This window comes from Anser anser, assembly GCF_964211835.1.
Source record: "Anser anser genome assembly, chromosome: 9".
Classification (NCBI taxonomy): domain Eukaryota; kingdom Metazoa; phylum Chordata; class Aves; order Anseriformes; family Anatidae; genus Anser; species Anser anser.
Window position 1 is genome coordinate 28,008,027 of NC_139729.1, and position 16,746 is coordinate 28,024,772.

Below are 16,746 nucleotides of genomic sequence, written 5' to 3' on the forward strand. Positions count from 1 at the left end.
TAAACTGGTTGCCTGCTCAGCCCCTGCCTGCTGCCTGATCTGTCGCAGGAATCCAAAGAGGAAGAGGGGTCAAGAGAGCAACTTGAAAGGAACTGGGTTTAAACACCACCCTACTTCAGAGTCCTTAAATGTTCTTTGAAAAGGCTCCATCTTACTTTCACAGGTGTCTGTATGCTGTAAGAGGTCAGGAACAGCTTTTTTATTACAGTCTAAAGGCTTTGACAACTCCATACACGAAGGCTTCACAACCCCTCACTCCCTCAAGCAGCAAGCCTAGTCGGAGCTGCACCAGCTGTCAGGCCTGGGCAGCCCAAGAAACCACCTGCAGAGATGGGGGAGTCACTCTGTTGTCCTTCCCCCCGATTTCCTAGCATATTCACTGCTAACAAGTACCATAAACCCGCTGTTCCCTACCGTGCGTTGAAACCCAATGCTTGGACATTCCCCAGTAACCTCCTGCTACAATTCAGCACTCACGTTTAACACGCAATGACAACACACATTTTTTCCAGAGAGTTGTAAACAGAGACACCGTGAGATCTGCAGGTTCCCACACTCTTTTCACAGTGCACTACCTTTTCCCATATACTTCCCACTTTGAGCCTTGTAAATCAAGTAAAGACACTAAGCAAGTTTGCCACATTCGAAATGGGAAAGAACAAGTCTGGTTCGTGTAACCGTAAGCATGATACACCAATGGTTCTCTTACTGAGCCAGTCTTTGTACTGCTTTGGTCTCAAGACAAATTAGTGTTTTCGCAATTATTATTATTACTGAATAACATTCTTTCCAGCTCTTGAGCATTTAACTGCTAGTTTGCCTAGAAGGCAGAAGAATACTAATTTGACTTCATTAGAAACAAACTTTTTTTGCAGTATTAAGCAAAACTAACTACATTTCAAATACTCAATTCGTTGAAAGAAAATTCAAAATATTCATAATATAATATAATATAAAAAATTCATAATATAATTCAAATATTTTTAAAACCACATTGTCTTGGCTTCTTTATAATTACTGAATCAATGAGGTATTCATATTTCAATACCTTGAACTGCAAGACTGTCAGTATCTCTCAGACAGCTCTTCTAAACAGACAGCCTAAATAGCCTGCAGATCTTATTCAGCATTAGTTACTCGTTTATTAGGGTATACACAGCTAATGGCCCCAACTGTCAAATATTTTAGGTGATCATGTGGTATGATAACAGTCCTTTCCTATGTCATATATAGAGATGAGAGGTTCTACATTCTACAAGTTAAATATATATATATATGTATATGTATATATATTTATGGCTATCCCCAGAAACCACAGAAATGATCAAAAGATAAAACTAACCACAGAAACACAGAATTTTTACTCTTTCTTTGGTCTCAAAATTATGCATACTAGGAAAGCTTACAGAATTATCACTTAGTATCATTGATTTTCCAGCTTAGCGGCAGGGATGCTAGCAAGATCACAGTAATGACTGAAAGAGCTCAATGCTACTTTGTTTAACAATGCTACTAAGAAAAACCCACTGCATGTACTAAATAGGCTTTGCTAACAATAGCAGAATACTACCATCTGAATAGCTTTTAAAAATGCTTTCCATTACATATATGCAGTCAATCAGCTTAGAGTTGGCTTGTAGTAACTGAGAGCAGTTCAGCAGAAACTTGTTCGTAACTAATTAAAGCTTTTAACAGAATTCACATTTTTAGTGAATTATGGTGTTTTCTTGCTTGTTTTGTTTTTTAAAAGAATCGCTAAATTTGAGTCTTAGCAAGCAATGCAATTGAGAAAGTTCATTTTATAGTCTTGTATGTAAAACAAAGACCAATGTAAAACAAACCAATAGTTGATCAGGACTTTCATGTTGTTCTTATGAAATAAGTTTAGTCAAAAGAAGAACAAAAAAAGGACTAAATGCTACTTAAGGTTTGATCCCTACCACTCCCAACTTATTGAAAGGAACCACAAAGCACATATTCCACTCCAAGTTTACATGCTGCTAGGAATTAAACCTACCTTTTAAGGCTTTCTGGTAGTGCCTCATTCAGAACAGCCAGATCCAGTGACAGACATTAGCCTAATTCCTAGCTTTTCTAAGGACCTGCACTGGCCTGGCTGCCACCATTATCAGGCAAGGTCTAAGCCACCATTTCTGGGGACTGTGGAAAGTACAAAGTCTTAAACTGAATATGCAATCAAAAGAGCTGTGCTTGATTATTCCATCCAGCACATATTAAAAAAAGAAAAAGTATCTTAAAGCCTAAGATTATGAAATCCAAATTCCTTTGCATTTCAAAGTTCTATTTAATTTCACTGTAAACTACATTGACATTTTTTTCTTGTTAATTTCAAATCAGATCCTCTAACCAGTCTGCTGCATGGCGACGTGAGCCTACAAACACTTGTGCCAGCAAATGAAAACGGGAGATGTCAGGGAACCAGAGAAAATGATTCTGGCAGGAACATGAGTCTACACCTACTAAAATTGATGGAGAAAACATGACTTATGCATTTTTAAGCTGCTGGAGTTACCTTACACAAAACCCGAGTAAAAGCTAAAGTGAGAGCCCAAGATTTGGATTAGTAACATTTGAACGGTTGCAAATCTGTTGCTAAAAGAATATCCAGAATACCTTGTGTTGATAAGAGAATATACCACCTTATATTTTGCAAGGAAAAAAAAAAAAAGATGAAAAACTTGAGCTGAAAATTCCAGTAGCAAGTAAAAGGACTTGTTTCAGTACAGTCTCAGACACTGTTTGGCTGGCTGTGCAATGACTTAATACTCACAACTGACAGCTGACTCCACGTTGATCTCAGGGGCTTATAGTGAAAAACAATCTTTTCATCTGATTTCTGCTCTCGGGGCTCAGACTCTTCATCAGAATCTATGTCCAGAGCTTTTTCTTTATAGTTCTGATATAACACATTATTTTCTATAAAAAAACAATAGTATGTCATTAATTGCTAGAAAGTTAGCTTAGCTGCTTTCAAAAAAAATTTAAGTAACATTTAAACAATGAAAGAAACGAAAACGTCAATGTGCTGTTCACAAACTCCAAAAGACAAAGATAGTATCTTATTTAGGATGGACAATGGTGCAGTACAGTAACAATGGATCACTGTACCACTACCAAAAAAGATCCACACTGACTGAATTAAAGAACAGATGTGTCCTTTGTCAAGAAAAAACAGACAACAATTTTTTCTTCCTTGGTTTGCTGTACAATGTTTCATAATTAGCCAGCAATTTAAGAACGGAACAAGCGTGTCAGTAGAGCAGAGTCACTAATCCGGAGGTCTGGCTATTTTAATCGGAAGGACCACTGTAAGTCCAATACACGTCTACTTTTATTGTCAGCTTTAAATACTCTCTTCCCACTTCACTAAGTGAACGAAATAGCCCAATCTTCAGAAGTCTCAAGTCAGAACTATTCAAAACAGAAACTTCAAAGGTTGCTTGAATAAGCACGGGGCCTATGAATCTGAAAATGAAACGTGCTTTTCACCTGTTTCAGTACTGCCAGCATTAACTCAGTTACAAAAATGGCAGAGACAGAGATGTGGAACGTTCCCTTCCCATTTCTCACGATGGCAAAACTGCCATCACACATCCACGCACTTACTGCCGGGCAAGTTTTTTTGTGCTGGAATACTGGGAAGAGCAGCGAACTTGACAAAACTCTGAAATAACGAATAACATAAAAGGGAAGATCCATGGGCAGTGTTCCTCTGACACTTGAGCTTGAAGGCTAGGTAGCAAGAAAAGTAAAGGATTAAGGAGTCAAGGAATTCACTCCAGTGGTCCCAGCATTTTTGCTTATGACAAAAAGGGGGAAAAAGCTGCATTAACCTTGAACTTTGAGAATAACAATTCAGGTATCTGCTGCAGGTGATGACCCTCAGCCCCTACGCTGATCCACAAAAGCTGTCTCACACCTGTCAGGAGTCACAGGAAACAGGCAGGAAGACAGTCCCAGCTGGAGGGAAAGCCTTACCTATGTAATTCTATAGAGCTGTTAGGGCTGAGATAGACACATCAACCAATTCTTTTAAGAGGAACAAGAGTCTAATTTGAGAAGATACCCTTCAGACAAAAACATATTTGTAACCTGCCATTCCATATTCATTAAAATATTCATTGAAATATACCCAGTGCCAAAACTATGGTTCCATATTATAATCAATTTACTGAAAAACAAGGTACTTAGTCTCTGACCAAGTATTAAAGAATTGTGCAAAATGGTATTTAAGTTAACTTCTCTTGTGATTGAACATACCATCAAGTCTGTACAGAAAAGGGCTTACCTTCCCCATCAAATGTCCCTTGTCCTTTCAGCGTTTTCTTCTAATAAATTTAAGAGGAAAGAAATATACACATTAAAAGAAGAAAGCAAAATAATCAACAATAACAAGAACTTCCACTTTATTCCAAATTAAAGGCCCTGATCTATAAATCTTTTACGTTGGAGAAGTATTTGTGAAAACAACTGTTTCATCAGAGAAACTGAAAAGCCACCACAGATTTTTCTATGCACATGTTGTTTATATGTATCTTTGTCCCGAATGTTTTATTGTTCTTATGCTTTCAAAAGCATAACATGTACTAACTTTACAAGAGCTCCATGAACTTGTAACTCATTTCACTGTCTCTGGGCTTTGCTGCAAGGCTCTAAGGTGACCTGAGTGGATCTGAGTAGCTGTCTAAAGCTTTCTACACACTCTGCAAAGAACAACCATATTAAGCATTTTGTAAATGAATGTTTTGTGACCAAGACAAACCTGTGAAATAAAACAGTTGTTTTGGTGCAACAAGCTGGGTCTACGTAGTCAATTTCAAGAGAGCTACTGGCAGAAAGAGTTTCGCGTGTAAAGACAGGGCAATATCACAGCATCCTACTTTAAACAACTTCTTGCTGTTACTGATAAAAGTCTACTACCAAAACGAAACCCAAAAAGCTCCTTTCTCAGGAGTAGTTCACGATTTGATCTATTGCTATTTCAACACCTGTCCCACTTTCACAAAAGCTTCTGTAATTTTTAATTTGGCTAAAAATTGTCAAAAAGCTGATAATTATTTTAACAGGTATAGCATTAGCCCTTTGCCTGGAGTACTTTATAACACATTTCCAAAACACTCTTCGGAAATTTACCAGGATGTTTAAAAAAACAGTAACTTGCAGGTGTTGGAATTAAGCCACAAAAAAAGATAATCGAAGTGGAGTCTGTCAATTTAAAAACCATACTCTGATTTTTTTAAGTACTTTTAAAGTAATGTCTCAGCCAGCGTAGGGTGTAAGTTTATTTTTCTGTTGGTCCATTTTCTCTCACAGTCAGGACATAATAAACTCAGCTTGACTCTTTTTTTTTTTTTTTTTTTCGTGTTTACTACTTTCTGGGGAACAGGTTTTATAATATCAATTTGATTGTGAAACTAAACCTAAATGTGCTGGGGAATCCAGCAGGAAACGCAAGCATGAAGCTGCTATTGCCACATTTTTGAGCTGCCTAGATTTCAACAGAACTGCGTCCCTAAGGTCTCTGCCACTTCACTTTGGAAGCACCACACGTAAGTCATCTGTGGGACTCATCAATGACTACAAAAAGGCTGCTGCTAGCAAAAAACAGGAATAAAACCTAGCATTTATGGACAACTAGAGATCGCACATTGCTCTAGCGTGTAGTCTACAACACTCAAAGCAATCTATCGCCCGCCGGTCAACGTAACTTACCTTTGTCCTCCCCAAGCTAGAAAATTTCTCTTTATCTTCAACAACCGCTTTAAGTATCGGCTGAGACATCCTGTTTTTTTTCTTGAAATTGGAAGAGCTGTCGAAGTCGATGCCGCTCACTACAGCTCTCCGGTACGACGTAGACCGCAAGCCGCGTCTCAGCGTCCCCGGGCTGTCCAGGTCACCCTCGGCCTCCTCCTCGGCGTCGGCTACCAGGGGCACGCTGAGGCTCTCCACCATGCTGCGGACCTTGAGCACCCTCTTGTTCGTCTCTGCATTGTGGCTGCCGCTTTTGCTCGTCACCTTTATCTCAGAAGCCAAGCTCTTGGGGATGATCTGCTGCTTGCCCACTTTGAGAGCGGCGGGGCTGTTCGTGCTCAGGATGACGGACGGCTGCTCCGTGAGCTGGCCCTCGGGGGCCGGGCCCTGAGGAGTTAAGTCTCGCTCCGGGGAAATCGCCCGGGAAACGGCGGCGGGCCCCGCTGGCACTTGCTCGGGGTTTTTATAAGGCTGGCTGGGCTGCCAGGGCGGCACGGCCGCGCCGTCGGTCGGGGACCGCGCATTTGCGGCGGGCGAGGGCTGCGGGCCGGGGGTCGAGGCGCTCCGGTCCCGCTGCGGTGCGAGGGCCGGCGGGCCGGGGGCCCTCCGCGAGCCGCGAGCCGGCTGCCTGCCCGCCGGGGCGGCCGCGCCGTTCGCCGCGATGCCGAGGGGGCCGGTGGAGACCAGCGCCAGGAGGCGAGCGGGCTGCTCGGGGCAGGCGGCCGGGCAGCCGGGAGGCCGCAGGGTCCCGTTGGACGCCGGTCCCGCGTCGGAGCTGAAGCAGGGGGGCGCCCTCCGGGGCGCGGCGCCGCCCGGGCGGGTGCTGATGGTTTCTGCGGGCTGGGTGACGGTGAAGGCGCACCTGTCCTCCACCGGGAAGTCGGTGACGAGCACCCCGCTGGGGCTCTGGTACGACTGCGGCCGGGGCTTGCCCCGGGCGTGCTGCCGCGGCGTCGCCCTCCTCTTCCACAGCGGCGCCGCGCCGCTGCCGCCGAGCTCGGCCTCGCTGCCCCCGTCCATCGCCGGCTCCTCGCCGCCGCCTCCAGGCGGAAGCAGCGCGCCCTGCCCCGCGCCGGGCCCCGCAGCTCGCCCGGGGGGAAGCGGCTCGGCACGGCACGGCACGGCTCGGCTCGTCGCACCGCCGCAACCCCGCACGGCGGGCGCCGGGCCAGCGGGGGAGGGGACGGGCCGGCACGGGCAGAAGCTGCCCCGGCTCGCCCGCACCCCCGGGGCCGCGCTCCCCGCCGGCGGGGCGGGGGCTGCCGCCGGGCTCCGCTCCCACCTGCGAGCGCCCCGCTGCCGGCCGCGGCCCGCCCGCCGCCCCGGCCCCCCCCGCGGCTTCACCTCATCGCGGCGCCCCCCCCGGCTTGGGAAAGGGGGGGGGGGGGGTTACGGCGGCCGCTCTCCCGCCCCACCTGCGGCTCGGTCGCGGCCTTTCCGCAGCCCTTCTCGGCCGCCGCCGGGCTGTCCCGGCACGGCTCGGCACGGCCCCGCCGCCCGGCCCCTCCCCTGCCCTCCGCCCTCGCCGCCCGCGGAGCGCGGGCCTGCGCCGCGCAGGTACCGGCGGCGGGGCACGGGCGCTCCACGGGGAGCCCGGCCCCGGTTGCCGGCACCGCAGGGCCCCGTGGGCTGGTGAAACGCCGGCTCTGAGAGAGCGCGGGCTTCACCGTGAATAAACGAAGCCGCACCTCACCAAAACACGAATTAATTGACCCCGGTGTTAACGTAAAGATGCGTGTCCCGTGGGCCGCCAGGTCCACAAAGCGCCTAAGTTCTGTGGAGAGGGCGACACCTAGACCAGTCTGGATAGATGGAAAAGCTGGTCAGCCTGCAGGTGCTCGAGGCCTTTCCTCAAAGCTTACCACTTGTGGTAATCCTGTGAGGAATGCACAAGGACTCATCTCTCACGCGGTGCCAGGTGCTGTGGGCAGCCGTGGTGCCGCCCTGCCACCTCCTCAGCCCCCGGGGGACACCAGATTTTCGCCCAGCCGCTCCTTAGCCTTAGCGCAGCTGTCACTGCTTCACTGGGTGCTCAAATGCTGGGAGAAAGCTGGGAGTGGCTTTCTGGTAAGAAAAGGGGAAATGAACGGTGAATTTACTGGCAATTCTGGCAAACGACAGCAAAATCTGTGTTTTAGGTAACTTAAAAGAACTGAGTAGGATTTAAGAAGAAAAGCTGAACACGTGCTTCGTGTGGGGGCAGCGCTTACTCGGCCCCTCGCCTGCAGGCAGGTCCCAGATGAGGCCCCGAGGCTGGGGGACACCCACAGGTTGTGGGGAGCACCCAGGACACGAGTGCTGACTGCCCCAGCACCGCTCTGACCAGGGCAGGAGGCTCGCTGCAGGCAGGGTCCCAGCTGGCAATCTATTTTACAAGCCATCACGTCACAGTACGCAGAGCATTCAGCACAAGTATTTATTTAGTTCCACGATTACTTGTCAAAATAACAATTTAGAATTGTTGCTTTCCTAGCCTTAAACCTCAAAACTGAATTACTTGTTGGGCTTCCCTCAGACGCAGGGAAGTTGGAATCCAGGTCTGATTTCCATCCCTGTGCAATGCCTCTTGCCAGGAATGGCAGAACAGAAATACCCTGAATACTTGAGGATGCTTGGATCCTGGCCCTGGGATACTCTCCAACCCAGAGTGTTGGAGGTGGGAAAATCAGGCGCTGAAGAACGTGTGGTGCATACCTATGGCTGTTCATCTTGGCCTTCCCTCTCAGCCGTTCTGCCACCCACAGCTGCGAAGCACTCAGGTCATTTACATCTCACTGAGCTCCAGGAAACAGACAAGCAGCTCAGGCCAGCGGAAGCTTTGTTAAGCTGAACACCTTTCCTCCCACCTGGCTGCCAGGGCTGCCGTCACCTGCAAGATACAAACTTGATTTCTCCACAGATTTCAGCCTAAAAAGAGTAGCACACAAAGCTTTAATGTGGAGACCTGGGCCTATGGCCCATCTGTTTTACAGCACACAACAGCAACACCGCATGGCAAATGCTTTGCTGGCGGAGCTCTGCCACCCAGCAACCACCTGGAGGGGCTTTCTTTAGGGCCCCAGACTCAGGGGTTTGTAGTAGGGAGTTCTGGGGCCATGGGGAGAGGGACGCAGGGATGGGTGTGCTACGCAGCTGTGCCACAGACGGTCCCTGTACGAGCGCTGACAGCTTTGTCCACGGGGCAGGAAATACTCCCAGATTCAGAAAACCAATTGAGTCACTACAGTTGGCAGGAACAAGTGGGGCTGGTTCATCTCTGTGAGAGTACATTTAACCAAAAAATGCCACCAGGTTTCTGTTTGGCAGATGCCAAATCTCAGACCAGTTCTTGGGAAGTTTGAAAGCTGAGGTGATAGCCGTGTTTGTTACAAGACAGGAATTTAGTTATGGACAAGGAGAGAACTGTAGTGACAAGGAAGACTGTCACCAGACTTGAAGGCAAACTACTGCAGAGGCTTGCTAACCGACCATGCCCTGGACACGTGAGAGTAAGGGGATGGAGGAGAAGGTGCCAGACGTGGCTGCACACAAGCTGTAACGCACTCCGGTGCATCAATACGTGCCTAACTTTGAGAGCACAAATTTTCCAACGCCAGTCAGCAAAACCACTTGCTTATATAAAGACAGGCACCTGCTTAACTTCCTGGCTGAACTTTAAGGGAGAAGGGCCCCCCAAAAAAGAAAAAATTGTTAGAATTTTAATTGCTCTTTTCTCCAGACTTCAAGAGTTCGTGTATCAATGAATTGGAAAAAAAATAAGTAGATTAAAATTGCATTATTACTCATCCAACCGCATGTACACATGCATGTACTTTAGATAAATAAATTCTGCCAGAAAAATCCAGGAAAAACAAAAAAAATTAGTAAGAATAAAATGAAGCAAGGCACATTGAAATTAAAAGTGACAAATGTGCATGTCTCACCAATGAGACAAAACTTCAAATCACCACACCAACTTCAAACAACCAAAGCACGCAAGGAAAAGCCACAGGCATAACCTAAAATGCTAGTTCAGTCGTCACTTAGGATTTCACAGCCTTATGTGGTAATTATAAAGAAAATTCACACAGAGAATTCTTTCTAAAATTATCTCATAACTTTCCATATGAAATTGCCAAGAAATTGGATACAGTTGCAGCATATTACTTAACTCATAAATCCTAATTATTAATAATTGAGGTAATCAGCTTTTACAAGATTATTCTGTCACACATACTTATTAACTATGATGCACTTACAAGAATAATTTTTGTTTCTGAATGGCCACCTCAGCGTTCGATTTCACACCCTGTATGAAAGAAATAAGACTCGCAATAAAATTAAAGTTGTAATAGAAGTAGAACCAACTATATAATTTAAGAGAAGAAGGAACTTGAAATGTAGTTATTAACACCTCATACAAAGTAAAGTCTCAGAGTAAAATCAGTAAGGTGCTTTTTTAGCTGAGAAAAATCTGAAATGAACTAAATAGAGGAAGGGAGAGCGTGCCTGTCTGTAGGGCTGGTTACAAGGCTCAGCTGTTTGCCAAGTGTGAAACCCCGAACATTGGACACAGGGAAGAAATCCGCTAGTACAGCTTTCATCCCTGTCTTCACAGGAATCAGGTTAACCCAGTCAGTGACCTTGAACATTCACTAGTGAAAAATAAGTCAAAATAAGTCAATCCTCTGTTTCCTAGCTAGTACAAATGACCTAAAAGTTGACGTAATGAATCTGCACCAAACCAGAAAGCATTTCTGTACCTGCCTGCCACTAAACATGCCAATAACCCCCTTGCTACCCAGAAGACTGTTTATCATAGCTACTACCAGGCAGACAATTAAAAGGCGTGCACAGATACGTTCAGTGGTGAATGCGGTTATTCCCTGAAAATCCACCAAGGAAAATGAGGGATTATTCATCTTTCCCCACATTCAAATCAAGAGCATACTTTTCTCAGCCTGATAACCTCTTCCACAAACCTCAGTGCACCAGTAACTGAGTAAACTGGGACGGCTCGTGCATATGGGAGATCAGACCGGAGAGACTCCAGGGCTCCCTTCATGCTCAGCACTACACGTGTACTTCTATGCTGGAAGTTAAATATATATTCAAAAGTTTTACCATGCTTAGCGCCTTTACAAGGCCAGCCTTGTGCTACCAAACCACAAAACAAATGCACAAAACTGCTGTCATATTATTCTTACTCCTTATCTTCTTCTGGTACCACGTGCAGATGATTAGCTTCTTACGCATTAACAGCTTTTTCGTGTTATCCCAATGGAATTTTAGAGCTGTGGAAGAGCAATCACTGCATTTATCTCACCTATTATTTGCTTATCTAACACATACATAAGATGAACTAAAAGGTTTAAAATCCAGATGAATTATACTGATTTATATGAACTGAATCTCCTAAACATTAACTCTTCCAGCAAGTTACTATGTGCAATGTGACAGAAGAGGAAGAAAAATACTTGGGCATTTTGTATGGTCAGTTTCAAAAAGCTTTCATATACATTGCCGAGCTCTTGTGTGTTGGGGGGGCTCTAGTTCTTCAGCTTTGCAGATAACCTGGAGATATTCAGGAAAAGTCTCTAGAAGTGTCTTTAAATAAAGGGACTTACACTGTTTGCTGCATCAATGCTTCTTAATCCATACTTTAATCAGTCCCCTCTCTCTCCCAGTCGTTTTGAGGACACAGGGAGATGTGAAACAAGAACCAATGCCCATGGAAACTGACTGCAGCAGAAATAAACCCTATAAATTTGCTGTGAGTTACACTGCTTCAGAATTGTCCTTTTTCAAAGCCAGGTCCCATGCACTGTACTGGCAGCTATGAAATATCAATATAAATATCCTTTTTAAGCTCTTTTCATGACTTCAGGCAGTCTGTTTACAGTTACTTGGAAAAGAGCCAACTGTTCTCAGATTAGTGCCAGTCTCCATCTCGTAATTAGCATGCATGAATGAATAAGACTCTCACTGTCTCCCAAAACCCTGCCACGACAACAGGAGCGACAGAGGTCACCCCAAACTGAAGCACAGACCAGATGCAAGTGTGCTGCAGCCAGGCCACTGGCGGAGTGCTTCTGCTACTGCTTCCTCCGCTCTGGCAGGGACACGAACTTCGAGGGAGCGATGCCAGTGCGAGCAGGAGATCTGTGCTGGGGAGGACACTCGTTCCCCGGCTGCCACAGGCAGTCGCAGCGCACCGACAGCCCCGGCACCCAGCAGGGACGCAGCCTCGCTCCTCTCCCCGCTCTGCCCCGTACAGATACAGGCTGTGAGAGATTTTGCTCTGGGTAACACTCAGCTAAATTGCAAATATAAATCTATCAGACAGCCAAAGGTGGGTTCCTTAATTCCTTCAGTTTTTCTCTGAATCGTTTTTGCTGTTGCTAAAATAATCAGCACAGGCAGAAAGCTCTGCAGCATTAGCTAAAAGCTTTCAGGGACAGAACACCCCCAACAGATTGCACTGCGGTAATAAAGAACCTGTTGATGCCTGCATTCTAATTGCCTTCCTTTCAGCCAGTGCATATGGAAACAAATGTTTCACTGCCAATTTATTCTCTCCCTATCCTGTGCCCAGAACCACCCCTCCTCTCCCACTACTGATGGTCCCAGCGAGGTCCAGTTGTACACACCTTCTAAAACCCATAGCCTGTGAGCCGCTTCGGGTGCATCAGTGTGCCTCTGAGGCACTTCAGATGTGATGTCAGCTTCAGTTAATGGGAAATATACAGCGGGAATTGATGTTTCCATCAAGGACTATCGACTTTGAAGCAAGTCTCAATATTTACTGTTACACTGGGATGTATTTTGGAACAGGACAGCAGAAAAGGAGTAGGAAAGAATGAGCACCCACTGAAATATGCCTGGTGCTTGAGGTCTGCTACCGCCTTGGTTCTTGTCATGCAAGTTATGAACTTCCTGTCCGCACGATTATAAAAACAACCCTATGTTTACTAACACTTAAGCTGATGCTACTGGTTAACCAGGTCTGTTAACAGCAACCTGCCCAGATAATGTTTGTTCACTGCCTGCATCGGGGGTGGATCCACAGGGCATCTCCTGCAGGGAGAGGGCAGCTACGCAGCAACCCTGTCCATCATTTGTCCAGTGTCTGGGAGCTTCCCAGCAGGAGCTATGGAGACTTCAGCATCTTGACCGCATTGTGTCTGTATGTGGGACTTTAATTCCGATGTGAGAACCAGTTCCTGCCTTGCTGGAATTATCTGTCCTCTTTTCCTGCTACTTTTTATTTTCCAGCAAGTTTTATATCTACAATACTTTCACTAGTAAAACTTGCACGGACTTCAGTGGAGATAATTAGTTTCACTGGGATTAGCCTATTGTTAAAGTAGGTAATTTCTATAAAATGTTATCAAACTTTCCAAAAGTTACACCTACTTGTAAGTTTTGTTCAGTGAACGTGCAATGAATCTGAATTTTAAAGGAGAATTGAGAAACAGAAGGCTGAGTCCCTTCATCTCCAATTTATTTCTATACAGTGTTTTTCCAGTTTTAGGATTGCATTTACATGTCTGCAATTCTGAAAGTGAATTTCAACTCATTAATCCAAAGAATGCCCTTTCTGTAAGGGAACAGTCAAGGAAAAGGCTCTGAAAAATGTAGATATGAACTCTTTTAACTGATTACAATAGTTCATAAGATGTTGCCATTTCAACAGCCTAGCAGGAAGATAAGGTACTTCAAACATTTCCCAACAAAAGGACTGAAGCGCTGCTTGCCATAGCTGAAGACATTTTGTGGTTGCTATTAGAAACTAAAGAAATCTTGGGAGCCTGTACAACCACATCTTTGCAGCTGAAGGATGCTATTTTCTGTCTGCTCTTTCTTTATTCTTTCTTTGCCTGCATGTTGCACAGAAAATGCCTGAATTAATGGCAGGGGGAAGACGGAATTGGGTGGATGTTTCCAAAGAGCTAGTCTTAGCCTTAGTTAAAAAAAAAAAAAAAAAAGGAATGAAAATTCCGTTCATACTATAATAATTTTTTTTTTTAAATGGTTCCTGAAGAACCACTATGTTTGTGGTCAACTTCCATAATGATAGATAACAGCTTATAGGTTTGATTCACCTCTGGTGTCATTCCTTACAGCTGGGGCAGGAAAACCTCCCATTTCTATAGACCCTTTTGGGCTGTGCCCGTCTGCCTCGCGCTGAGCCTGCGCCCCGGGAACCCCCGGGAGCCCCAACCCGGTGCTGCAGCTCTACAGACGTGGCAGGCGCTGGGAACGCAGGCTGAGACGTTCAGACCTGCATCTCTCTGGTTAGACACCCAAGCCCTATTTGATGGCATACCTTAACTGGGCTGATTTTCAGGAATGCCAAACCTGGTTCACTGTCAGGCAACAAGACAACTGATTGACCCAGAGTTACGCACCTGACTTTCCCTTTGCTGCATTAAAATCCTGGAATTTTATGGCTGTCATAGCAACAGAATCAGAAAATGAGGAAATCTGGAGTGTGAGGCACATAAGCTTATAAACGTTTTTTCTCTAATGAGTTGAAACTCTACCGTGTGCCTTTCCTCCTTAAAATGGAGTTTGCCATTTGTACTCTCCACATTCAGATTCCACGCTTCACTTAGCTTCTTGGCTGAGGTCCCTTCAGTGGAAACTATGCATCAACGCATACATAACGGGTGAGATCTGGGTTCCATGAAAGGCTGCAGGAGTTTTATTACTGACTTCAGAAAGACCATGATTTTGGCTGTAACGTGACTAATTGCACCTCCATGACAATGAGTTTGACAGAATTCCCGCATCTGCTAAGTGAGAAGCCATTCTCTCGTTTCACCCTTCCTTCTACGTTGTAATGTACGGTGCACTGGGAGTTCTCCAAACAACGTGTAAGAAGGTTTTTGTGGTGCTTGTTTTTTTGGTCAAGATCAGTATATGAAAGATTGTTCCTTTCCTAAACATTCTGAAAAATTGGCACTTCTTTTATTATCTTTCTTTTTCAAGCTATTGGAAGTGTTCCCAATTCAGCTCTGAACCTGCTAGTTAACTCAAATACATTTTAATTGTCAGGATTTAGTCTGTTAGTGTGTGCTGAAATTTACCACTATGGTTTCATTAAGCTCAAGCATAATTTTCAACAGTTATCACCCTTGCGGTCAGATTTCTGCTCTTATTTTCTAGCAATCACTGCAGTGTTCCTCTCATTTGGAAATAACTTCTATCATATTTTCTAAGCCCTTTTTTCCTCCTTCACCTTGACTGTGACTTATTTCCTAACCTACTGTACAGAACTTCAAAGTTCATTTTCATCTCTGCTTCTCTAAAGATCCTTAGGAATGAAGAGATATATCCCAGGCTGAACTTTTGTTACATCCTTCCATTTTCTCATCCACTACACCACCATTTTAGAACTGATTGTCTTTCTTCTTCGGTGAGCCCTTTTGACATCATTCCCATCATTCGCTTCTCTAAAAGAACCTTATGTTAATTAAGAAAGGAGGCTATTAACAGTGAATGCAATTAGATAAGCAATGCACAAGAACCCACACAGCCCTATCAAAATAATTCTGATAAATTATACAAATGCATACAGCTTTTATGTGTATATACATATGCATATATAAAACAAGTACACAAAACCCCAAAGCACATCTCAGCACTTACATACAACAACTCCCATTAAAAACCCAAGGATTAAAACCACAACTGAAGCATCTCTTAGAAGTACTTGTCTTATTACCTGGTCAGCTGCAGCTCTATCGTTGCCCTCTGAGATGGAAAGGACCCCATTTTTTTATCAAGTCGCAAAGACGTAAATGACATGTCCATGACCAGCTAGGAAACCTCTTGACAGAGCAGAGAATTAAATGTACATCCTTCAGATTTCAACTTTGCCTCTTTCTGCTGGTTCTGCCATTGGAGAGAAAGAAAATGCAAGTTACAAGTGACTTCTGCAAAATGAAGAGGAAATCAGTATAAGAAAAGGCATACCAAACAAAGCTTTGTGGCTCCTTGGTATTATTGTATTGTTATATTTTTCTTCTTGCATTTTTGATTTTTTTTATAGCCTGTCTAATGTGTGTGATTTTTGAAGGGGTCCAGAAGTTGTTATATTAAGGATTGGTCAGGGAACCATACATTTCAGCCCTACTTCTGCTACACCCTCTATATGACTGCTGCAATAGGAAATACAGAACTGGCACCACCAAACTGACTTTAGCTTCATCTCTCTCCTGGACAAAGGAGATCCCCAGCTGTCTGTGCAGACATCTCCTTCCTGGGGGTCTGTGCTCAGTGCAAGCTAGTAAAAGCAATGGCAGAGAACCTGGGTTGGTTTTCAGAGACCACTGAACTAGCACTACGGCTGCCCTTGTTTTGGACAGCAGACAGGGATTCCTCCTGCAGCAGCGAAGCACGGGTGAAGGTCTCAACACACCGAGATGGTTCTGTGCTCGAGCAGCTCCCAGTACTGCAAAGCGTTACAGAGCGCCACTAAAAAGCACATCTATTGCCTGACCTGCAAATGGCAGTCCTGGCAATTGGAATTCTAGAACCGATAGATGCAGTTGTGAGGAAGAAAAAAAGGAGAGGGCGTATGTGAAAGGGAATATTGCAGGAAGGAAAAGAAAGACCTTCAGCTGAAACAAGAGCAAGTTAGAAACACAGTGAGAAGTGTGAGAATTCATACAATGCTTTTAACGAGACTAAAGAGAGAAAAGAGCTGGGGACAGAGAGGCATTTTCTGAGCCAAGAACAGATTCCCAAAAGAGAAGAAGTCTGGATTCAAAAGGAGGGGAAAAAAAGATGTGGATAGACAAAGTAATGTTTTGCCAAAGACCTCTGTCTGAAGGAGAACAGCTAGTGCGCTCTGCCTAAGCAGTAAACTTGGCTTTCTGAGATTATTAATTTTATCTCTGAAACAAGTTCCCTTAGACAAAATATTTTTATTGCTTTTCACTTGGCTTCGGAATTACTGCTAGATTAATTTTATGCCTGAAATCAAAC

General features: G+C 44.9%; 1 protein-coding gene across 2 annotated transcripts in view; it reads right to left on the reverse strand.

The window, feature by feature from the left end:
• ARHGEF26 (Rho guanine nucleotide exchange factor 26) overlaps nucleotides 1–16,239 on the reverse strand; it is a 60,061-nt gene extending 43,822 nt beyond the window's left edge. The window contains exons 1-5 of one of the 2 annotated variants that reach the window (XM_083849538.1): nucleotides 15,482–16,239; nucleotides 10,011–10,060; nucleotides 5,734–8,641; nucleotides 4,310–4,349; nucleotides 2,792–2,937 (exon numbers count right to left, since the gene is read on the reverse strand). In XM_083849538.1, coding sequence (XP_083705664.1) covers nucleotides 2,792–2,937; nucleotides 4,310–4,349; nucleotides 5,734–6,792 — 1,245 coding nt within the window. In that variant the 5' untranslated portion in view covers nucleotides 6,793–8,641; nucleotides 10,011–10,060; nucleotides 15,482–16,239. Of the gene's footprint in view, nucleotides 1–2,791; nucleotides 2,938–4,309; nucleotides 4,350–5,733; nucleotides 10,136–15,481 lie in introns of those variants that run through there. The other variant, XM_083849537.1, reaches the window with a different exon arrangement.
• Nucleotides 16,240–16,746: the final 507 nt, after the last annotated feature.